Source organism: Sapajus apella, unplaced genomic scaffold (genome assembly GCF_009761245.1).
Source record: "Sapajus apella isolate SASKATOON/1434 unplaced genomic scaffold, GSC_monkey_1.0 scaffold40, whole genome shotgun sequence".
In the NCBI taxonomy this organism is placed as follows: Eukaryota; Metazoa; Chordata; class Mammalia; order Primates; family Cebidae; genus Sapajus; species Sapajus apella.
In genome coordinates this window covers 1,887,073-1,911,767 of record NW_022436980.1, presented here as the reverse complement: position 1 = coordinate 1,911,767, position 24,695 = coordinate 1,887,073, and the positions used below count along the sequence as shown (strand labels likewise).

Below are 24,695 nucleotides of genomic sequence, written 5' to 3'. Positions count from 1 at the left end.
GGGCTGAAAGGCAACCTTTCTGTTGAAGGTGTCATCCCCACTGTTTGGTCAGTGAAAAGAGGTATGAAAACAGACACCTCTTATACAGGCTGCCACCTTGCACTACTAGGAGATGCCAGTCACACTGCATGCTATAGGAGTGGCACATCTGGAACTCATCTGGTGAGAAACCCATCTGTGTCCTGGAAAGTGTGGACTGTGTTTTCTTGAGACTGAGGCCCACTGCTTTTTTCCCTAAATCCCTGGAAAATAAGTCTCATTTCCTCCTGATCCTCCAGGGATCAGGAAGAAGAATACCTTGGAAAGACCATCAAATGCATTTTCTCGGTGCTTTCAACCACACCTGGAGTGCACCATACCCAAAGGTATGCCACCCTATAAAATACTACCCAAGGATAAAAACTTGACAAAATCCAGGCCAAGTACAAAGAAAACCACCACACACTGCAAAGCTATCTCAGAAGGATCATAAAAGCATCCTGGGCCCAGGTACTGTAACTCACACCTGTAATCCCAACACTTTGGGAGGCTAAGGTGGGAGCATCGTGTGAGCCCAGGAATTCGAGACCAGCCTGGGCAAAATAGTAAGACCTAGCCTTTACAAAAAATAAAAATATTAGCTGGGTGTGGTGGCATGTGCCTATAGTCCCAGCTACTCGAGAGGCCGAGGCAGGAGGGTTGCTTGAGCCCAGGAGGTCAAGACTACAGTGAGCGTTGTTTGCACCATTGCACTCCAGCCTGGGTAACAGAGCAAGACCTGTTTCAAAAACAACAACAACAACAACAAAAAATGACAGTGGGCTTGAGATCTGGACTTTCCATGAGGGCCTTGCAGAGAATAGGTCCTTTGTGGGACCCACAAGTTGCAGGTTTTCATCCTGAAGCTTTATACATTCCAATGGCTAGGCAGAGCCACAGCAGGGCAAGGCCTCCATGGTGACCACTGGGGTGCCAGACTCTCTCCACCCAGCCATATGGTCTTTAGTGCTCCCCTTTCCCCATCTCACCAAAGCAGCCTGGTGTGAGGCTAAGCCAGAGACACACCAACTACCCTCTGCATTTCTCTGCAGTAATAATTGACCACACCCAGCAGGCTGCTAATCTCCTCAGCCTCACCAGGCTAGACTCTTTTCCAGGTCGGCTTTCTCTTCCAACCCTTTCAGTCCATGAATGTCTTCCCTAGCCCTCTCTTTGCCTGTGGATGTCCCAGCAGTGTGGCTACAGTGCAGGATCCTAACAGGACCAAGGTCCATATGGTATTTAGTGCTTACTCCTGTATAAAAACTGGCCATGCACGGTGGCTCAGTCCTGTAATCCCAGCACTTGGGAGGCTGAAGCAAGAAAAGATGGCTTGAGGCCAAGTGTACAAGACCAGCCTGGGCAAGCTAGTGAGACCCCCATCTCTACAAATGAATAAATGAATGAAATGAATGAATGGTGTCTTTGAAATTACAGAACAAAAGTTCTTATCAGAATTCCCAGAATTGTGTCTTTGCTTGTGACCTCTGAGATTTCCACCTATCCTTGCCTCTTTTTGGCCCTACCTCTGCCTTTAGTAATACACTTTTACCTCTTGCCCTGGGAAATACAGTTTCCTGTGACTCATGAAATTCTTGCTTGGTCACCTAACCAAGCAAGGCCACTAACCATCTCTAGACAGGGTGAGAATCCAGCTTACCTTGGATTTTAGCGGGAAATTTCCTGAAATATCAGAGCCATTCATAACTAAGGACATAATTGGAATATTTGCTCTCTATTTAAAAGCCCCCTTGAAATGACTAGTTAACAAACTAACCCCTTATGTCTTGTTTTTCTTAGGCGAAAGCTCTCCAGTAAATCAAAGAAGTGGAAGTCAATATTTAACCTGGGACGTTCTGGATCGGACTCCAAATCAAAGCTGAGTAGAAATGGGAGTGTATTTGTGAGAGGACAGAGGCTCTCGGGTAAGAATCAACAGCAATTGTTTTATGATACAAGTATTAGTTTCCTAGCTCTGCTTATTAAGTCTTTGGTTTGATCATATCAAGCACACTAGCTCTGAAAGAGAAACTTGTAAATTAACTAGGGGAAGAGGAGTCCTTTTTAAAAAATGTTTTAGACTTATCAAAAAAAAAGGCAAAACTAGTACACAGAGAACCTGTATACCTTCCGTGCATCTTCTCCCAATGTTAACATCTCGTGTAACTATAATATAGTTATCAAAGCCAAAAATTAATATTGATACAATACTACTAACGCATTTGCAGATCTTATTCATATTTGGCCAGCTGTCCCACTACTGTTCTTTTACTTGTCTAGGATCCATTCCAGGATCCCATATTGCATTTGGTTGTCATGTCTCCTTAACCTCTGCCAATCTAGGACAATTCCTTTGTCTTTTTGACCATGATAATTTGGAAGAGTACTGGCCATTTATTTAGTTGAACTTACCTCAAGGAGAGTTTGTCCAGTGTTTTCTCATGGCTAGACTGAGGTTAGGAATTTTTGCAGAAATCCTACAGAAGTGATGCTGTGCCTGACTCAATGTGGTACATGATGTCAATGTCTTATTGCATGTGAGGAGAACTGTGATCCCTTGGTTAAAGTGCTCTTTGTTATGAGTTTTTGGATCCCTTAATGGTTCTTGGATGTAACAGTTATTCCTATGGTGTTTGCTAGATGATGATTTTCTATTAATTAGAATTCTGCTGTAAAGATCTGTCCCTTTTCCCCTAGCATCATGATTTTTAAAGTAGGATGCTGCCCCATGGGACTTATTTCTGAGTAGTGAATAGAAATTGATACAGGAAGGAACTGAGGGAGCCGTATATAATGGGTAATTTAACCAGTGCAGATGAATATGATGTCAGAAAAGAGAAGCCCAAGAAAAATTTTCATAATGATCTTTAGTGTTATAGATTGAAAGTATGATTAAAATGGAGGCAATAGTTATGAAACCAAGGTGTAAAATATAAATGTACAAATGCAGTGAACAAACTTTGTTTGGATCCTGGTTAAAGAGAGAGAGAGAGAGAAAGAGAGAGAGAGAGGGAGCGGTGATGGAGCACAATGGCATATGCCTATAATCCCAAAACTTTGGGAGGCTGAGGTGGGCAGATCACTTGAGCCCAGGAGTTCAAGACCAGGCTGAGGAACACGGTGAAACCCCAGCTCTAGAAAACAAAAACAAAAAAAGCTACAAAAGATAATTTGGGGAACAAAGAGGGAAAATGTGGATATAGATTGGCTATTAAATCACAAATTTTCATAGTGTGCTAATGGTTCTTAGGAGACATATGCTAAAATTAATATATTTAAGGATGAAGCAGAAAGTATCTTATTGATACTTTCAAATAAGTCAGCAAATTATAGGTAGGTAGATAAATATCAGTACAAAAATAGATAATGCAAATATATGTCAAAAGGTCAATAATTATCAAAACTAGGTGGTAGGTTTCTAAATGTTGAAATGTTTAATAGAGATGTGGGGGAAACATTAATTCCTATAGGAAAACTGTGAGAATATTTTTAAGGTCTTTCCTCAAACCTGGTGATAATCTAATTACATGCCAAGAATCAGAAAGTTCAGATGTTAGAAATCTTATGCTTGCTTGTTAGAGTAAGGAGTGGTGTCACAGTAGAGCAGTTTCAACGATTTAGGCTGTAAATAATGACAAATCAATTCAATCAACTTATGCAATGAGGGGATTCACTGGCTTCTGCAATTAACACCCAAATACAGGGAAGGCTCCAGGGATGGTTTAATTCAGGGGCTCTGTCTCCATTTCTCTGTGTTTTCCCCAGCTGTGCCCTCCCCTTTGGATCAGCTTTACTCCCACACTGGCTTCCTTTGCTGTGGCAAAGTGGCTGTAGTAGTTCCAGGCTTTTCCACCGACTATTCCACTAGGCCCAGAGGGAGAAAGAATATTTCTGGTAGCTTGTTCCTAAGAGCAGGGACCCTTCTTTCCAGAAGGCTCCATCAAAATTCCCCTTGTCTCTGTATCCTTCACTGAGCCACACAGTTCAGTCCCTGTTGTCAAGGATGTGCCTTATGCTGAGTGGCTGCGGCCTGGGTTCCTGAGCCAACCCCTGGCATGAGGAATAGCACTCACACCCAAGAAGTGCAAGAGCTCTGTGCAAAGGACAGAAGGGAAATGGATTCTGGGTATGCATCCATAATCAATTCATGGCAAAACTCAGCTTGCATAAAATGGAAAGATAGCCTGAATTAAGAGGACAGATTGCCACAAGTATGGCAAGACAGATACAAATCAGAAAATAGGATTCTTAAGGGAGAAACTGGGGAGAAGAGTACCTAACCAGAAACTCTTAATCTATAAAAAGAGATTTGCTTAAGCACGTCAGAGAGAATTTCAGTTGCAGAATCAGTGGTATAGCCATGAAAGAGGTTCACCAATAACGAAAAGTCAAAAAACAATAAAACAAAACAAAAGAACAAAAAGGAAATAAGTGGTTTCCTTTGATCTTGATTTAAGAAGATTTCTACTCCTGTGAGGTTTTCAGAAAGAACAAGTCCCAAACACTGGATCAAATGGTGGTAAACTCACAGAACATGCAAGGTGTCCCTGGCCAGGGTTTCTCACACAGCTGGACCTCAGAATCGCCCACAGGGTGATCACACCACAGCAATTTTTCCTCAGGAGGTCTGTGGTGAAGTCTGAGTATTGGTAATTTTCTGAAAGCTCCCCAGGTGATTCTGATATGCAGCAAGGGTTGAAAGTCACTGGCTTATGATCTTATGAACAAACTAATCAGATCTTCACTAACTGATGTGAGAGTGAAATTCAAGAACTGTCAGTGTCAATATAAGTGGTTCCCTGTGGCTTTAACTATTGTCTGAAGTGGTTTCTTTTTACTAGAAGAATATTGCTGGCAACTCTAGAAAATAAAGATAAATAGGCTTTATGGTCATAACTTTAGTGGAATCTGTGATTAAATTTAGGCCACTGAAGCCTGTAACAAATGTAATCCACCAGTGTGGCCTCTGTAAGTGGCACATGAGCTTGCTGTTGAAATATGCATGTGAAAAGGGGAGCCAGTAAATTATCATACGTAAATAATATGCTTTAAAATCTCATAACTAAAGATACTTAGGACTTCGTGACCAAAACACCAAAAGCATTGGCAACAAAAGCCAAAGTAGACAAATTGGACCTAATTAAACTCCAGAGCTTCTGTACAGCAAAAGAAACAATCATTAGAGTGAACTGGCAACCAACAGAATGGGAAAAACTTTTTGCAATCCACCCATCTGACAAAGGGCTAATATCCAGAATCTACAAAGAACTAAAACAGATTTATAAGAAAAAAACAACAAACCCATCCAAAAGCGGGCAAAGGATATGGACATTTTTCAAAAGAAGACATATATGAGGCCAACGAACATGAAAAAATGCTCATCATCACTGATTATTAGAGAAATGCATTATTAGAGAAATGCAAATCAAAACCACATTGAGATACCACACCAGTTACAATAGCAATCATTAAAAAATCTGGAGAAAGTAGACGCTGGAGAGGATGTGGAGAAGTAGGAACACTTTTACACTGTTGGTAGGAGTGTAAACTAGTTCAACCATTGTGGAAGACAGTGTGGCTCTTCCTCAAGGACCTAGAAATAGAAATTTCATTTGACCCAGCAATCCCATTATTGGGTGTATACCCAAAGGATTTTAAATCATTCTATTATAAAGACACATTCACACGTATGTTCATAGCAGCACTATTTACAATAGCAAAGACCTGGAACCAACCCAAATGCCCATTGACGATAGACTGGACAAGGAAAATGTGGCCCATATGGAATACTATGCAGCCATAAAAAATGATGAGTTTGTGTCCTTTGTAGGGACATGGATTAATCTGGAAACCATCATTCTCAGCAAATTGACACAAGAACAGAAAATCAAATATCGCATATTCTCACTCATAGGCAGGTATTGAACAATGAGAACACATGGACACAGAGAGGGGAGCATCACACACTGTTGGGGGGGGCAAGGGAGGGACAGTGGGGGGGGTGGTGAGGTTGGGAGGGATAACATGGGGAGAAATGCCAGATGTAGGTGACGGGGGGATGGAGGCAACAAACCACATTGCCATGTGCGTGCCTATGCAATAATCCTGCATGATCTGCACATGTACCCCAGAACCTAAAGTACAATTTTAAAAATTTAAAAATAAAATAAATAAAAAATTAATTCACCATGAATAGTATTGGGATTTTTGGGGGTAGGGAGGAGCAGGTGAAGGGGAGTTTAACCATATCTAGAATATGAAACAGAGATAAGAAATAAAATATAGAAAAAATGAACTATTGACTAAGATGCATAAATAATTAGAGCCTCCCAGATATGGATATTTTAATTGATTCAATTTAAGCTTTTTGTACATTATTAAAGAGAAAGAAGAGTTCAGGGCATCCTCCAAAATGAACTATGAGCAGAGAAATCTCAAAGCCATATGGCTATAGCAGCTCACCTTTGAGTAATGCAGCTAAGAAAGGGGACTTGGGAACACAAAGGCTGCCAGAAAACTGGGGCTGTGCCTCTGTAAGGCCAGGCCAAAGTCCCAGACAGAAAAATGTAATCTAAATATAGTCATAAGCCACAGGGGCCTGAGCTCTTAGTTACTATCCAGAAAGGGGGCCAGGGAATGCTTGGGGACTGTCCCCCAAGCCACAGCTCTGATGTGCTGCTGTGCTCAGCAAGGCCACAAGGAAGTACATCATGAGAAAGAGGCTTCAACACCAAAGGTGGACACTGATGGACCTACAGACAGAGCTGCTGCCTGGCCTATGTGAGACAGTCGGGGCACCTGGTCACTGCCCGTCAAGGTCGACACGTGGAAACCAGAGAAATACTAGAAATACAGCTCCTGGAAAATAAACGCAATGCATGTCCTAGAATATACAAAGTGATGCTGACCAGGTAGTTTTAGGACAGTAAAACAATTTATAGGTTTGTGGAAAGAGCAGATCTTCAAAGGATAAGAACTCTGGGGCACATTGGAAGTGAGGGGGTAAAAGGTGTTCTCTGCCTGTGCCAAGGATTTGTGTGGCGATGGCTGGGCATCCCACAGCGGGCCCCAGAAAGAGAGAAGCCCCAAGATGGGAGACCAAAAGGGACTAGTTCAGAACCTCCCTGCAGGAGCGGGTTTGGATCAAGGAGGAAGAACAGGCGATCTTTAAATGAAAGACAAAAGCAGGCTTGAGTTACGGCTCAGTTTTGGTTAAGGCCAACTCTAACTGTTTCTCCTAGAACCTTCTCCTGTCTTCCCCTTTGTTGCTGAGCCCTGATCCATCCTGAAGAGCAGCAGCAACAACAATAAACAATTGTTACTTTTTAATGAGTACTTACTCTATTGCAGATTAGTACAGTCTAATTACTTTATAGTCATTACCCATTTAATCCTCACAACAGCTCTTATTTTTTCTCATTTTATACATGACAAAACTAGAGTTTAGAAAAGTTTAGCTGTCACTTTGGGAGGCCAAGGCAGGAGGACTGCTTGAGTCTAGGAGTTTGAGACCAGTCTGGGCAATATAGTGAGACCCTGTTTCTAAAAAAATTTTTTTTTTAATTAGCTGGATTTGTTGGTGAGTTCCTGTAGTCCTAGCTACTCCAGAGGCCAGGGCAGGAAGATTGCTGGAGCACAGGAGGTTGAGGCTGCAGTGAGCTTATGATCACTCTACCACACTGCAGCCCGGGCAACAGAATGAGACCCTGTCTAAAAAAAAAAAAAACAGTGTAGCTGCTTGTCTGGGGTCACACAGCCCAAAAGTGGCAGAGCTGAAATTCAAACCCAGATGTTTCTGAATTCAGAGTTACCTTAGGGGCCACTAGTCCTGGGCCTCCTGCTTCCCCTCCTGGCAAGCTCGACCTAGAAGGAACTACCCTTCAGCCAGTTGTGTTCCCTGAAAAGAGACGGCATTTGTGAATGCATCTATTTAATGCTATGCCTCGAATAAGTTTTTAGTCATTTAAACCACACTCTTCCAAAAATGTGCTAAGGTGGCTTACAAAGATACATGGCGCACACCCAGTCACAGAGTAGGTGTGCAAAAAAGGTTTTGTTGGGATCTGTTCCAGGTTGAGGCTAGTGGGTGAGATCACTGGGTAGCACCCAGGCTGCAGGCCTCAAGGAACAGAGCTGCACCTGGCAGAAACCTAACTCCAGTTCCCTTGGGCCCTCTCACCGGCTGTACCAAATTTGCAGGAACCAAGATATAGTCTCAGCTCTCTGCTCTCTGGCCTGCTGAATACAAAGAGTTGCCTGGAGCCCCATGCATTCTACCCCTGGATTCATCTTTGAATACTTTTTGTACAATAAAATTGGGTTCAAGACTCATTTGCTATAAGCTTTTTCACAAAATTTCAATTTACCTTTATTATTACATAATAATAAAACTTTATAAATGCCCTGATTTTATTAGATCTATCCCATTAAGAAAGTAGGAGCATCTAGGGTGGGGAAGAGGAATGTTTCAAAGGAGATCAATTATACTTGAAAAACTTTCCTAAAGAATTTTGTCTTGTGTACTTACAGACTGTCCTATTTTTCCAAATGCTCTCTCTCAATACGCGTTCATCAAGGATATTTTTTCTTTTGTCTTTAGTGGAAAAGGCTACTATCCGACCAGCTAAAAGCATGGACTCACTGTGTTCAGTGCCTGTGGAAGGTAAGATTTTTACAAGTAGTTTCTGAGTTGGAGATTACAATTAGGAGGCTGGAGCTCACTTGCCTTTACAAACTGCCATGCCTACTTCTCTGTAGTCATGATTACACACAATTATCTAGTTCTAAATCCCTCCCTGACCTTCCCAAACTCAAGGGGTTCACATAGCCCCATAACCTCCCCTACCTTACTCCATGGTTAGGCCTAAACAGCCATCTTCTGCCTAGCCTTCCTCTAGACACAACTGGAGTCCCTGGCTACTTTTCATTCAAACCTGAACCAGGTAAAAGGTCAAGACAGAAGAGGCTTCCCCTTTGTGCAGAAGAAAAGAGCCAAGCATTGATTTATGCCCTATGGTTTTATCCCTAGAGGCCCATGTGTCTTGAATTTGGCTGTTTCCATATGCATTCGCCTCCTAGTTTTTGTGTCAAGTCATGATTTTGAATTGGTAGGTTTATTATGTATTCATTCATTCATTCATTCTATATCACTAAACATTAATTAGGCACCAGCTATGTATCAGCCCTGTGCAAACCACAGTATCCTTTGTTGGAACAGATGTGTGTGCAGTTGCACATGACGTAATACTCATCACCAAAATAACACATAACATTTGTTCTCATAGATCTATCCTTCAGGACTGACTTGCCTGTATCTCTTCCTTTTTTTTCTGTTAAGTAACCAACGAGCACCATTACAAGTTACCAGGCAAAGGACTTGTCTGGCAACAGACTGTTAAAACTCCTCTATACTTATCCCATGACCCCAGTCCCTATAATACAAGATAATTTTCTCTTTCAAAAATGGGTCAAACCAAAACAATACAGGAAATCTTTAGAACAACATTTTAAAAATAATTCTAAACCTTGGCCAGGTGTGGTGGCTCACACCTATAATCCCAGCCCTTTGGGAGGGTGAGGCAGGTGGATCACTTGAGGCCAGAAGTTTGGGACCAGCCTGGCCAACATGGGTAAACCCTGTCTCTACAAAAAAAATACAAGAAATTAGCCAGGCGTGGTGATACATGCCTATAATCCTAGCTACTCAGGAGGCCGAGGCACAAAAATGGCTTGAACTCTGAAGGCAGAGGCTGAGGCACAAGAATTGCTTGAACCAGGAGGCAGAGGGTACAGTGAGCCCAGATTGCACCACTGCTCTTCAGCCTGTCTCAAAAAATAACAATTAATAATAACAATAATTCTAAACCTGTATAATACTCAGTGAGATCTTCTTAAGTTAATTTGATGCTTTCAGCATTTTCTTACTTTTATATTCATTCATTTGATTTGGTTTGGAAACTTCTTGGGCAGTTCTTACCCAGTTTTGCAGGAGTTAATATTTCAAAATATAGGTCATTATATACGTGACATATGAGTATTGGACAGATCATCTGACTGCTGAGTCTCTTGTGTTCTTGTGTATTAAAGGAGATCATTACACTTCCTTACAGAGTGGTCATAAGAATTTTAAGCATAGAGTTATGTAAGGTGCCCAGTATAGGGCTTAGTACCAAGTTAGAAATTATTTTCTAAATCCCTGGCAACTCACATATCATCTCCAAGCTTATTTACTTCCCACATAGACTTTCTCTTCTTTGCTTTCATTTCTAAGTCAGTCAAGAACTTGGGCTGGGCGCAGTAGCACACGCCTGTAATCCCAGCACTTTGGGAGGCCAAGGTGGATGGATCACCTGAGGTCAGGAGTTTGAGACCAGCCTGGCCAACATGGTGAAACCCCTGTCTACCAAACATACAAAAATTAGCCAGGCGTGGTGGCAGGTGCCTGAATTCCCAGCTGCTTGGGAGGCTGAGGCAAGAGAATCACTTGAACCTGGGAGGTGGGGGTTGCATTGAGTGGAGATCATGCCACTGCACTCCAGCCTGGGCAACAGAGCCAGAATTCATTTCAGGGAAAAAAAAAAACTCACTCCTCACAATTGTGCCTTCTAATGTTTAGTTAATTTACATTTCTAGTTTCTCATCCTCTGAATCAACAGGAAGAAGCCTGATAAAAGGTGGGAAAGGTCTAGTTGATAACAGCATTTGTGTCCTTGCTGGGAAATCAAAACCCCCTGTCTGGGTCCATCTGCCAGAGAAAACTTAAAACAATAAGTTTTTAAGGTTCTAAAATAAGACAAGATTCTGTTTATTACTCCTTTTTGTCGTCTTCATTTTGAGCAAACATCATCTTACTGCCTCGCATCTGTCCCTTTTTTTTTTTTTTTCATGATCTACATTGAGTGCCTGGTAGATGATGGCTCTGTTGAGCAACTTTAGCAGCAATCTTTCTTTGAAAACTGCTCTACCTGCAAATTTTAAAAGTGATCTGTATGGTATGACAGCAAATGGTCCTACAAGAGCATCATGCTAAAATTCTGTGCATATGAGGAAGTGCTTTCTCTTTTGTCATCCAGATGTTACCTTTTTCTGGGCGGTTATGCCCCTGTTAGAATGCTGTGCCTCTCTAGTATTCAAATGTGATGTGCCTGCCCTAACTGGAAGGCCTGCCATTGCATATGTGCCCAGGCTGCTGACCATGCACTTGTTCTTTTTTACTAGGAAAAGAAGCCAAGGGAAATTTCAATCGAACAGTTACCACCGGTGGATTTTTCATACCAGCAACAAAAATGCACTCCACTGGCACCGGCAGCTCATGTGACCTCAGCAATCAGGAGGGCGAATGGGGCCAGGAGGGGATGCCTCCGGGGGCTGAGGGTGGCTTCGATGTGAGCACCGATCGCGGCCATCTTCAGGGCGCTCAGACCCGGCCCCCACCAGAACAGCTGAAGGTTTTCCGGCCTGTTGAGGATCCCGAGGGCGAGCAAACAGCCCCAAAGATGCTGGGTATGTTCTACACTTCGAACGACAGCCCCAGCAAATCCGTCTTTACCAGCAGCCTCTTCCAGATGGAGCCCTCGCCGCGTCACCAGCGCAAGGCGCTGAACATCTCCGAGCCCTTTGCGGTGTCCGTGCCGCTCCGCGTGTCCGCCGTCATCAGCACCAACAGCACGCCGTGCAGAACACCCCCGAAGGAGCTGCAGTCTCTTTCCAGCCTAGAGGAGTTTTCTTTTCATGGGTCAGAGAGCGGAGGCTGGCCAGAAGACGAGAAGCCACTGGGAGCTGAGACTGCTACAGGTAAAGTAGGGGAGAGAGGGTCTCTTTCCATTGCAGGGGAGAAAAACCACACTTAAATTTGCTTCAAGTTTGCAAAGCAATATGGTGAGGTGGTTAAGTTTGTGGGCTCTAGAGCCAGACTGGGTACAAATGCAGGCTCTGCCATTTCACTGCGTGATCTTCAGCAGGTTAATGTAACCACTCTGTGCCTCAGTTTCTTAATCTGTAAAGTGGGAATAATTATGTTAATAATACCTTTTCCATAAGTTTGTTGTAAATATTAAATTATTTAAGACATATGAAACTCTCAGAACAGTGTTTACATATAATAAATGTTACCTGTTATTTTATTCACTTATAGAGTGAGAATGCAGGAGAAAAACTCAAAATGGAATGCAGAGCTGCTGAGCTGGAATTGGGGATTCAATTCTTCCAGTCTCCTTCTCTGTCCATCCACCCATCCTCGTTTCTACTTTACATTTGCAAACAACATGGCTAGCAAACATAGCAACAAGAAAGAGCATCCCTCTCCCAATTTCCTTATATCAAATGCTGGAAGGATTCTGATTGGACCTGTCTGAGCCATATGCCCAGCCTTGAACCAATCACTGTTGCCCTGTCCAATTCTGAGATTGGCCAGACTTGAATCTTTAGGTGTGTCTGGAGTGAGGAGGGGTTCTTTGATCAACAAGCAAACCTGAGCCACATAAAATGGAAGTATTGAGAACCCCGAAGGAAAGGATGGCTGACAGTCAAACCAACAAATGTTTATTATGATTTAGGAACATTTATTTTCAATTAATACTAGTCATTTTCAGCACCCATTAGCTTGTCAGTCACTCTCCTAAGTGTCCTGCAAATATTATCTCATTTCTCCCCTCTATCCTGTGATATAAATAGTCACTATTATCCCCATTTCCTTAAAGAGGAATAGGTTATTGCCCAATCACTCATACCAAGGAAGTGGAAAAACCAGGATTTTAATTCAGACATTTAAAAAATCCATGCTTGTTACACTGTACCACACTCCCTCCTGTGTTCACTATGGGCTGTGGAGTTACAAAGATTGTTAAGACATGATCCCTTCCCCACAGTGAGCTCACAAACTAAGAAGGGAAATTGAAATTCTGCACTGAAGTTCAGCACAGGGTCTACCTGTGGAAGCAGCATAGGAGCCTCCTCAGGATTTTTGGAATTAGGGAGGGCTTAGATACCCAAAGCACCATGAAAGAGGTGTTCATAACAGATGGCAAGGGCATGAAGGAGAGGCAGTTCTCTCAGGAGGATTCCAGGAAGATTTAGAAGAGGTGACATTTGGACTGAGCCTTCATAAATGGGTAGTGTGTCTCCATACAGAAAAGATGAGAAAGGGCTTTCTGGGCTTAGAGGCAGCTACATGTTGTGGGATGTATGCACGTTTTGGAACCCAGCTGAGCTGATTCGGATGCTAGCTTTACTGCTTTTTGCTATTTTGGCAGTGAGAGATTTCGGAGCCTGTTTCTCATCTGCAAAGCAGAGGAGGCTCCTATCCCAAAGGCTGTAATGAGGTCTGAATGGGAAAATGCCCATAAAATACCTGTCCATGGACTGACTCACAGAAGATGTGAGTAAATGTTAGTCCTTTTCCTTGCAGGATGGGTGCACAGATGAGCAAATCTCAGGGGCATCAAGTCATACCTTGTCTGGAAAATGGTGTCATGGGCTGGTGTGGGTGCAGCAGGATGAGGGATAGGAGAGAAAGTAAAGGTTTTGAGGAAAACAGTGGTTCCAAAGGCTTTTGTGAGATTTGTTATCCTCTCTAAAAGAGTGGGTCCCTGGACCCCAGTAGGTCTTTAAGAGACGGTCTGTTATCCTTGCATAGGTTAAATACTACGTATGCCATTTTATATCAGGGACTTGAGCACACATGGATTTTTGTATTGGGGGGAGGTCCTGGAACCAATTGCCCCATGGATACCTACCGTTTTTAACTTGTGAATTCTGTAAATATTTTACATATTCAAAGATAAAATTGAATTTCAAGAAATAAGCCTACAAAGTGATGGGCAAAAGGAAATCCACTGTTGTGAATTCTGAAGCATTTTTAGTTCAGACATCAGGATGCTGTCACTAGATCTGAGTCGCTGGGCTGGCCTGTGGTGAGATACCTCAGAGTTAAGATACCAGTGTAACCAATGGCAATGAGTAGTTTAGTCTTAACCAATCTTAACCAACAAACTTTTCTGAGCTTGTTCCATATGCCAGACACTATGCTATATGCTTTGCCTCCATTGTTTACTTTATCCTTACATCGGCCCAAAAGCAAGTATTATGATGCCTTTGTACCAAGATTACAAGATTCATTGAGAAATTAGCATTTGAACCCAGGTTTGTTTCTTTCTTTCCTTTCTTTCCTTTCTTTCTTTTCTTTTCTTTCTTTCTTTTCCTTCTTTCCTTTCCTTTCTTTCCTTCTTTCTTTCCTTCTTTCTTCTTTCTTTCTCTCTCTCTTCTTTCTTTCTTTCTTTCTTTCTTTCTTTCTTTCTTCTTTCTTTCTTTCTTTCTTTCTTTCTTTCTTTTTCTTTCTTCTTTCTTTCTTTCTTTCTTTCTTTCTTCTTTTCTTTCTTTTTCTTTCTTTCTTTCTTTCTTTTGAGACAGAGTTTCACTCTTGTTGCCCAGGCCGGAGTGCAATGGCACGATCTCAGCTCATGGCAACCACCACCTCCCAGGTTCAAGTGATTCTCCTGCCTCAGCCTCCTGAGTAGCTGGGATTACAGGCATGTGCCACCATGCCTCAGTAATTTTGTATTTTTTTTTAAATAGAGGTGGGGTTTCTCCATGTTGGTCAGGCTGATCTCAAACTCCTGACCTCAGGTGATCTGCCCACTTCAGCCGCCCAAACTGCTGGGATTACAGGCGTGAGGTACCGTGCCTGGTCAAACCCAGGTTCCTTAATACCACTGTAAATGGTAATTTTATTGAGGGCCTGCTATGTGCTGAGCACAGTCCTGGGTACTTGCTTAGTCTTTAATCCACAGTGTGGAAACAGCTTTATGCAATGAAACAGGGCCTTCCTTCATGCAAAGCAATAGAGGCCAAACTTGAGATCTGCCTGCCTCTTCCTGATATCATAGACATTTAAGAGCAGAGCTTAATTACTTTGGATAGATCCAAATTGACAGGAGATAACACCTTGGAAGAGTTACACAGGAAACTGTTAATCATAAGACATCTTTGCAGCAAGATGTGAATAATAGAGTTTTGTGATGTTAATGGACTTCTCAGAGTCTATTTATTTGAGAAGTGAGAGACTGGACTAGAGCATGGGTTCTCAATTTCAGCACTGCTGACATTTTAGACTGGATAAGTCTTTGTTGTGGGACAGGTTCCGTACACTGGAGGATATTTAGCAGCTTCCTTGTGTAGGGTCCACTGCCACATTGGGTGCCAGATATAGAGTCCAGCCCTACAGGATTCTGTGAGCCCATCCCAGGTGGTGCGGAGATGAGAAATTGTAGAAATAAAAGACACAAGACACAGAGATAAAGAAAAGAGAGTTTGGGCCCAGATGTCCACTGCTACTCAAATCGCGGAGACCAGCAGTGGCCCCCAATGCCAAGACGCTCTCACTTTTATTAAGTTGCAAATCTGGGGGCAGGGTAGGTAGGGTGTGGCAGTGATAGGGTCAAGTACATCACATGTCATTCAGGGCCTCAGGAGTTTCTGGCACCTGAAGTAAGGTAAGGAGCATAATGCATCAGCACTTTTTCCATATTTATCAAGAAAGAACAAAAACATTAAGATTTATATTACTATTACTGATTATCTTTTCAAAAAAAAAAAAAAAAAAAAAGAAAGGAACCAGGTGGAGAAGCAGAACATGAGAGTAAACATGGAACGTGACCGCTGAAGCACAGCATCACATAGAGACAGTTATGCCCCTGGATGGCTGCGGGTGTCCCTGACAGCTGTCAGGCCTTACCACAAGAGTCTGGAGAAGCGGAGTTTTCTCCAGACTTCCCCAGGAAGGAGATGTCTCAGTCATTTTGGACATGTCCTTCCCTAGCTGGCTAAACAGCGGGCACTTTCCCAGCGCTGGCGCTGCTGCACAGCCAAGGCGCCCTCCAGCAGCCCTTATACGGGTGTGACAGAGGGCTTAAAGCATCTTGCCTTAGTGTCATTCATTTACAGTGTCACCCCAGGTTCACACTTCTGACCTGAGAGGCATTAGTAAAAGAATTAGGATAACCTGTGAATAATAACTAATACGGTTATATTTCTAGTTACTTTCTTCTTCATTATTTATATGGAAATAGGCTGAGGTCTTTTGCTCCTGCCTCGGCGCTTATGGGATCTCCTCCCTACATCCTTGGCTTCTATCCACTAGATGCCAGTTGCATTTACCCCTCCCCGATGTTGTGACAAACAAAAAATGTCTCCAGACGTTGCCAAATATCCACTGAAAGAATAAAAAAGTAGGAGCAAGATAGCCCCTGCTTGAGAACCACTGGACTAGGTGATCTTCGAGGTCCCTTCCCTCTCTGACAATCTGTAACTCTGGCAACTGAGGCCAGGACATTGCTAGGAGAAAAGAGTAAATGTAAGAAGCACTGAGCTAGGGGATTTCCCTCCATCCTTCTGAAGCAGGGCCAGGAGACAGGACAGTGACTGTGTTGGGAACAGTTTCTCTTGAAGTGAAGTCTCCTTTAACTGATAACTCCTATCTTCACTGCAGCTTCTGTACTTAAGAAGGCAGCTCTTGAAGATGCCAAGCCAGTACCTGAAGCACCTTGGACAGTGGAATGCAGCAAAGGCCTGTCCGAGGAGCTAGGCACCCACCTAGAGGAGAATAAAACCCCAGAAAGCTCCTTGGGCTCTCAACATTTAAGTGAATTAGAGAAGAGGCCAAATCCGGAGAATGTGGTGGAAGAGGGACAAGAGGCTGACCAGGTGGGATCCAGCACCCTGCAGGAGAGCCCTGGGGCCAGAGCCGAAGCTGTGATTCTCCATGAGATGGTAAGGTGCACTCTCTGCCTGCTCTAACCAGGTGGAGTTCTTTTTTCCCAAGGGCTCTTGGTACAATTTAAAGTAGATTGAAAAAAAATTTTCTTTGAAAACTCGGTTTCTGCCAAAGGGACTTTAAGAGACAAACTTATAATGAAGATCTGAGATTTGTTTTGCAGTAGACTTTACAGAAGTCCTGCAGTGATGGGGAAACGTCCTGCTCAGATTCCATAGGATAGACTGAACTCTAAATATTTCTGACCTGAGGTCACCATAAGCCAGTAACATGTCCTTGGAATGCAATAACATTCAATCCCAGAAGCAGCATGAGACCTGCTTATCATACCCCAGTCCCAAATACCATGATCATTCACAGAGTTCAGCCTTCTTCCAAACATCCTGGATGGGCAGTTGTCTATACTTATTTCCAAAACCAGAAATATTTCCTCCTGTGGCCTCTGGAGAAGTTAAAATGCAATGCTGGAACTGACTAAACCTTGTCCACTTTTTACAGGTGGAATTTTCCAAGAAGGTTTTTATGGGATGTTCTTCCATAGAGGGTGTGACGAGGTTTTCCAGGGATACCCAAAAAGGAGTCCTGCATTTGGGAGGCAGCTCTGTAATCAGAGGAGGGTCCCAGAAAGGAGGGTGCCTTTGAACTTGCTTCCAGAGTCTTGGTTTTCAGGATGCGCACAAAAGAACCATGTGCTGAGAGTTAGGGCACAGTGGGATGCCATGGCATCCTCAGAATGGCTCAGTCTCTATAAGATGTGTTTGCATTTGTAGAAGGGGAAAGATGAAGAGATTCATATGGCAATTGATTGAATTCTTATGGAGAAGACCCTGTAAGAATGAATGGCATTGCTTTAAGAAGCAGGTCAGTTAGTGCTGGAAAGAGAGCCAGGTGGATTCGAGGGAACAAGTAAAGGCATCAATTCATTCATTCATTCAAAACATGTATTTAACTTGAACTTTTTGCCAGGCACTGGCATCACTGTAGTGATGCCAGCCTTCTAGTGAACCTGAACTTAAATGAAACCAGGGTTTTTGTTTGTTTTATAAGCAACAGTGCACAGAGATTAAGTACTTATGTACCAGTGTAGACAGAACTGGATTTCAATCCTGATGTGCTGCTATATGACTTAGGTAAATTGTTTACTCTATTTGAACCTAGACCTCTCATCTATAAAATGGAAATAATTATAGTAGTGTTTATCTCCTAGAGTGGTTGGGAAAATTACAAAAGTTACAGTTAAAGAATGTGATGGTGCATGGTGAGCACTCACACAGCCACAGGTATTATGGTGCTGCATCCTTTATTTGCTGAGCTGGCTCAGGCTGGCGCTGCAAGTCCCTTCCCTCTCACTGGAAACACTGATGTCGGCACCCAGAGTACTTGGTTCTAAGACAATCAGTTTATTGATGTTTTTCAGGATGAAGATGATCTGGCCAATGCCCTGATCTGGCCCGAGATTCAACAGGAGTTGAAAATCATTGAATCTGAGGAGGAGCTCTCATCGTTGCCACCACCTGCTCTGAAGACCAGCCCAATTCAGCCTGTTCTTGAGTCGAGCCTGGGGCCCTTTGCTCCCCCAGAGCCTCCTCGGAGCTTACCTTGTAGCTCCTTGTCTTCTTCAGGCTCCGCCCCTCTGGAGGTGTGGACTAGGGACCCAGCCAATCAGAGCACACAGGGGGCTTCCACAGTAGCCAATAGAGAGAAACTGGAGCTTGAGCAGGGCGTGCATCCAAACCTCGCCAGCCTGGCTCCTCTGGAAATAGTTGCGTTTGAGACCGCGTCTCCTCAAGCAACAGGAAAAGTGGGAGGCCCAGGGAATCTGTCTCCTTCAGTCCCACCTGCTGCTCCCCCTCCAACTCCTCTGGAGGAGGCACCTCCAGTCCTGCTTTCAAAGGGCAGCCCGGAGAGAGAAGACTCATCCAGGAAATTGGGGACATATCCCTACATAGACCAGCGGGAGTCCCAAAACAGCCCTAGGATCTCTAGCCCCTGTCAGGGAGAGGAGGCCACCCCAAGACAAAATGACAAGCAAAATTCAAAGAATGCTGCTTCTGAGGGGAAAAGATGTGGTTTTCCAAGCCCAACCAGGGAGGCTGAGATCACCTCACAAGGAGAGGAAGATGTAGCCCATTCAGTACAGGAGCCTTCAGACTGTGACGAAGATGACACTGTGACAGACATTGCCCAGCATGGCCTGGAGATGGTGGAGCCCTGGGAGGAGCCCCAGTGGGTGACCAGTCCCCTTCACTCCCCCACCCTGAAAGATGTGCATGAGACCCAGGTACAGGGCCTTCAGGGTCACCGATTGGAGAAGAGGCTTTCCCACAGGCCCAGCCTTCGTCAGAGCCATTCTCTAGATAGCAAACCCCCGGTTAAAAGCCAGTGGACTCTCGAGGTTCCCTCCTCCAGCAGCTGTGCTAATCTTGAAACAGACAGGAATTCTGACCCTCTGCAGCCCCAGACACCCAGGAGAGAGATTACTGGATGGGATGAGAAAGCCCTGAGGTCCTTCAGAGAGTTCTCTGGCCTCAAAGGGGCAGAGGCTCTTCCCAACCAGAAGGGACCAAGTGGTATGCAAACCAAGCCAGCAGAAACCAGCCCCATCAGCCTAGCACAGGGAAAGGATCTGGGGACACACCTGGGGCACAGCAGTCCACAGATTAGGCAGGGTGGTGTTCCTGGGCCAGAGAGCAGCAAGGAGAATTCACCCAGCATACAGGACAGCCCTTCACCTGGAGAGCACCCCACAAAGTTACAGCTGAAGAGCACAGAGTGTGGGCCCCCAAAAGGGAAAAACAGGCCTTCTTCCCTCAACTTGGACCCTGCTATTCCCATTGCTGACCTCTTCTGGTTTGAGAATGCGGCCTCATTTAGTTCACCTGGAATGCAGGCCTCTGAGCCAGGAGACCCAAAGGTCACATGGATGACCTCATCTTACTGTAAAGCAGACCCCTGGAGGGTTTACTCCCAGGACCCCCAGGACCTGGACATTGTGGCTCATGTGCTGACAGGCCGCCGTAACTCAGCTCCTGTGAGTGTGTCAGCTGTGAGAACCTCCTTCATGGTCAAAATGTGCCAGGCCAGGGCGGTCCCAGTCATCCCACCCAAGATTCAGTACACCCAGATCCCACAGCCCCTGCCCTCTCAGAGCTCAGATGAGAGTGGGGCTCCACCTCTGGAGAGGAGCCAAGAGGAACCCAGCTCAACCAGTGGGACCACTCAGAAACCTGCCAAAGTTGATTCTCCCTCCTCCCTGGAAAGCCCAAAGGAAGAAAAACCAAAGCAAGATCCCAGTGCCATTAAGTCCTCACCAGTGGAAGCCACTGCACCCTGCCTGTGTGAGGGACCCACCCTTTCTCTAGAACCAGGCTCGCCTAACCTGCTCTCGATGCAGGATGCAACAGTGCAATGCAGAAAGCGCACTTCAGAGACAGAGCCATCTGGGGACAACCTTCTTTCTTCAAAACTGGAGCGACCATCTGGGGGATCTAAGCCTTTCCACAGGTCAAGGCCAGGAAGACCTCAGAGCCTAATCTTATTCAGTCCTCCTTTCCCCGTTATGGACCACCTGCCCCCCTCATCCACAGTGACAGACTCCAAAGTCCTGCTGTCCCCTATCAGAAGTCCCACTCAGACAGTTTCCCCTGGCCTTCTTTGTGGAGAGCTGGCAGAAAACACATGGGTCACACCAGAAGGGGTTACACTTAGGAATAAAATGACCATCCCTAAGAATGGCCAGAGACTAGAGACCTCAACTAGCTGTTTTTACCAGCCCCAGCGGAGATCGGTGATTCTGGATGGAAGAAGTGGCAGACAAATAGAATGATTTCAGTTCACCTGCTGGTGTCTGAAAAAAATTGTAATTCATCTGAAAGTTACTAGAGAGCCAGCTTGCCATAGGTTATCAAGCTTGGGCTTATTCTCTTTCTTCAGCCTTTTGACCACTTATTAATTAGTCCATTTGCCAGAAGGGTGGTCAAAGGAAAAACAAGAAATGAAATTTAGTTAAGTCTATGTGAGCAAGTGAGACAAGGTTAGGTAGGGGAAGAGGATGAAATGCTTGCCTCCAGTGAACTTTGGAGCTTGAATGTGAGTTGGATTGCTCCCCTATTGCTATTATCTATTACTCTTGAGAGCTGGCTGTCCTTTGAAAGAAAGAAATAATGTTCTTTGAAAGAAAGAAAAATATCTTGCTGTGTCAAACCTCAAAATGTTGCTATTGAGGTTAGAAGGCCTCCTCTTCATGCTTTTTAATGCTCTTTAAAACATGTGTTCTTTTAGACCAGTTTTCTAATAAGCTTTGTAAAGTGTACTATCCAAAATAGAAGCAGATCTGGAAATGCAAACTAACGTGCACTTAGATATCCAAGTGGGTGAGCTTACCCACTCTTACCCATGCTCTTTCCCTGGAATCCCTGGAGACCTGTCCAAGATGACTTCCATATACCAGCATAGAAAATCAAAATCAAGAGCTAACCATGAGAATGGCATAATTCAACAAGACGTTCTGGCTCTGGCTTTTAATAATTTGGGACTCCAACTGCCACTATACTGGACTGTGATTTTTAAATCTAGTAGCTACACGGGTAGAGGCTGAGCTGAGGATTACCGTAATGAAATGCGCTAAATCTTCATTTAGGAGTGCAATCGTGAAGTGAAGGCATCTGCTTTCTTTACAGTATCAGAGTTCAAGAACAGGATGTCATCACAGATAAAAGCCTCACACAAAGGCAGAACTACACTCCAAATTTAATGTCTTTGAATTGGTGGGGCACTAGCAGAAAATACTTCTAGCTCAGCTTTACTCTTCTTCCACACTAGGCTGGACCCAGCAGTACAGGAGAGGATGAAGGGAGGAGCTCCAGGAGGTGAGGGATGAGCCCTAGTAGGGTGGCCATCACAACCACTCACTGAGAGCTGCCCTTCTTAAAAATGTATTTTATTTTAGCCAGTGGGTTGCTTCCTTTCTCCTTTTCTCTCCACTGCTCAAGAACAGATTTAAGGCCAGGTGCAGTGGCTCACATCTGTAATCCCAACACTTTGGGAGGCTGAGATGGGTGGATTGCTTGAGCCTAGTTCAAGACCAGCTTGGGCAATACAGCAAGACCCCAGCTCTTAAAAAATAGAAGCTTGAGGAGCCCCTCTCCCTTCCAAAATTCCCCTCATACACTGCCCACTCCAGGCACTCACTCAAACTTGCTCTTCAACTCTGTATACAAGCAGAAGCAATAAACCAATCTGATTTTCTTTTCAATTATTTATAACTTTCAATGGTTCTTTTCTTTCCAGCTGGCAAGAGAGAGGAGAACTAATATACCTGCTGGCATGTTTTTGGTGCTCCTTAAAAAAGGACTTCACAGGGCATCTCTTCTCAGGTTCAAGCCTGGCTGAATTCTGTCCAGAAGCTCAGTCGTTGCAGGAATTTCTCTAAGGGCTGGTAGTACCTCTGGGTAGGCATCACAACCAACGTTGGTTCTGGGCATAGTGGGGGCTAAGATGAAGCTGCCTCCTCCAATGAGAAATTGGGAGCTGATGCCCTGCAACAGATACATATTCGTCTCTCTCTTCCTCCCTCCCTGATAAGCCTTACAAACAGTTTTGAAATCTTGTTCTGTACCTTTCAAGTCTTTGGCGAGAGTCAGTCCTGCCTTCTGAGAGCACTGAGTGAGCAATGCCTTTCATCATTGTTTTGGCCTTCTCTTGGGTGAGTAAGACATTGGACCAACAGCCAATGAGATATGAACCTGTAAGAAAAGTCCTAGAATATAGTATTGTTCCCCTAGGCCAGCAAAGTGAAGAAATATAGTGGTGACAGATGAGAAAGGCCAGGTTCCAGATATCTGAAATGTACCTTCCTACCTTATCAGAAAATGTGGCAGACAGGTTTGATGTGGGTCTCAGTGCTCCTGCGGTGTCCACGCTTTGCTAAGGACCATGTTCTAGTTAGAATGCAAGGGAGGGAAAGAGCTGCACTTTGCTTCACTATCAGAACTCTGAGCCAAATAATGAAATATGTAAACTATTTTATGATCATTTTAAATGTTTGTAACATTTATAAGATATATTTTTATTTGGGGATAGACTGAGAAGCCACCATTTACATATTAACAAGTGACTTCAGTTCTGAGGGTTGAAGTGCCTATGTGGATTTATAAAGTGGTTGCATGATATTTTAGACTCTGACATTTATAGCATCACCTTCAGGAACACAATTCTGTGGATGTCATCATGAGACACACTGACAGCTGTGGAGATAGTCCTTACTGTCAGCTTTCCTTGTCAGTCAAGTCCAGAAGGCCTTAGAAGCTGACTCGCCTTCTCAGTCAGTGTCCCACTGCCGAAGGGCGGACCTCCACTTTGACTTGTGCCCAGCCTGCCAGCCATCACAAAGGCATTCATAAACTTCTTGTGGTCTGGGCTATCCTGGCGCTGATGAAATTCCCTTCTAAAGAAAGAAAACTTATATTCTGCCCTAAATTCTTCCCCCAAATGCCCTGGGATTACCTATTTCACCACCCACTTGAGTCTCTGAAAAATGAATCCCCTGAGAATGGCTAGATGGGAATCGGAGAGTCATTTCATTCAGGAGAGGGACAGAACAGAAGCTGCTGTTTTTAGGAGGATTTACCTGGTGCCCTAGAAACGGCCGTGGAATCAAATTCTCAGAGGGCTTCTTCAAATCAGCTCTCATCCTCAAAATGGCAGCAGTGGGGGAGGTATGGCATGGATGTTAAATGATGAATTTGCAGCGAAATGCATGCATGTACCAATGTTTTCTTTCAGCATTAGTGGTTGCTTAAGAAAATAATAACCTATATCTTCTATTACTCTTGTAATATGAAGAGACCTGACCAAGAATCCCATTAAGACACCTAACCTAATCTAAACCCTAAAACTCAAAATATTGTCCAAGTCAAATTTTTAGACTCTGAGAGCATTAAAAATATAAATATCATCCTCAACAAACAGGTATTGAGAGCTTAGTAATAGTGCACTGGGTACCTTAGCATTCCAAAGTCATTCAAGGATCTAATGAAAAAGGGAGAGGGATGGCAGCAAATGAAACAGCCCATAAACAACCAGAAGCAAAGGTGAGAACCATTAAGTTGCCAAACAAAAGCAGAAGGGGAAAAAGTGTGGCAAGCAGCATCCTTTAATAGGATCACTGATGGTATTCAAGTGACCTACTGACTTCAAATAATCAAATTAAACACAAAAATCCAATAGAACAGCCCAGTGAGACACTCAGGTGTTGAGAACTTTGCTTTGATTTAGAAAATCAGAGAGTGGAAACTAGGTATAATAAGTAGTTCTGAGGTTTTGTGTGGTCATAATTGGTTTGGTGAAGTGTTAGATTTCTGCAAATAAGCCAGATAGGATCAGTATTCATACTGCTTGAAAAGGGGATTTTAGAGACTCCTGTCATCACAAAGCAGGTTAACTCCTAGTTAATGGTGAAGCAGTAGGCCCAAGATAAACTGTTCAAGATTAATTGTTCTTTCAGTGTTTGGCATATGATAATCACATATGGCTAAAATTTGATGGGACAGTCATTTGTCTACACAGGCCTTGCGTTCCTGCATGAAGAGATACTGGGGAGCATACGATTATTTTTCCAGTATTGGAGTGGTAGATGTTTGCAGCAGGTCCAGTTTTCACTAGGATTTATTTGGGCCATATTCTGTCATGGCCAGTCCTATCTGATGACGACATGAATCTTGGGGTTAAGCATTGCTAAGATTATGATTTTAGACATATCCAACAGGAAGGCCAGCTCAAAATGTGGCATGACAGGATATGTGCTCTATTACCAAAACCTTTCCTAGCGAAAGTGGGCCAGAAGAGGGAGCAAGCATCTTTACAAGCCTGGAGAGGAGAGGGTGATGGTGGAAGGGTGATGATTGCCTGA

The 24,695-nt window shown here is 43.9% G+C and overlaps 1 protein-coding gene across 1 annotated transcript in view; it reads left to right on the top strand.

The window, feature by feature from the left end:
* ARHGAP31 (Rho GTPase activating protein 31) overlaps positions 1-22,913 on the top strand; it is a 114,659-nt gene extending 91,746 nt beyond the window's left edge. Inside the window, exons 8-12 of the mRNA XM_032298991.1 lie at positions 1,819-1,943; positions 8,618-8,680; positions 11,236-11,811; positions 16,502-16,782; positions 18,204-22,913. Of these exons, the coding sequence (XP_032154882.1) occupies positions 1,819-1,943; positions 8,618-8,680; positions 11,236-11,811; positions 16,502-16,782; positions 18,204-20,612 (3,454 nt within the window). The 3' untranslated portion in view covers positions 20,613-22,913. The remainder of the gene's footprint in view (positions 1-1,818; positions 1,944-8,617; positions 8,681-11,235; positions 11,812-16,501; positions 16,783-18,203) is intronic.
* The last annotated feature ends 1,782 nt before the right edge of the window (positions 22,914-24,695 follow it).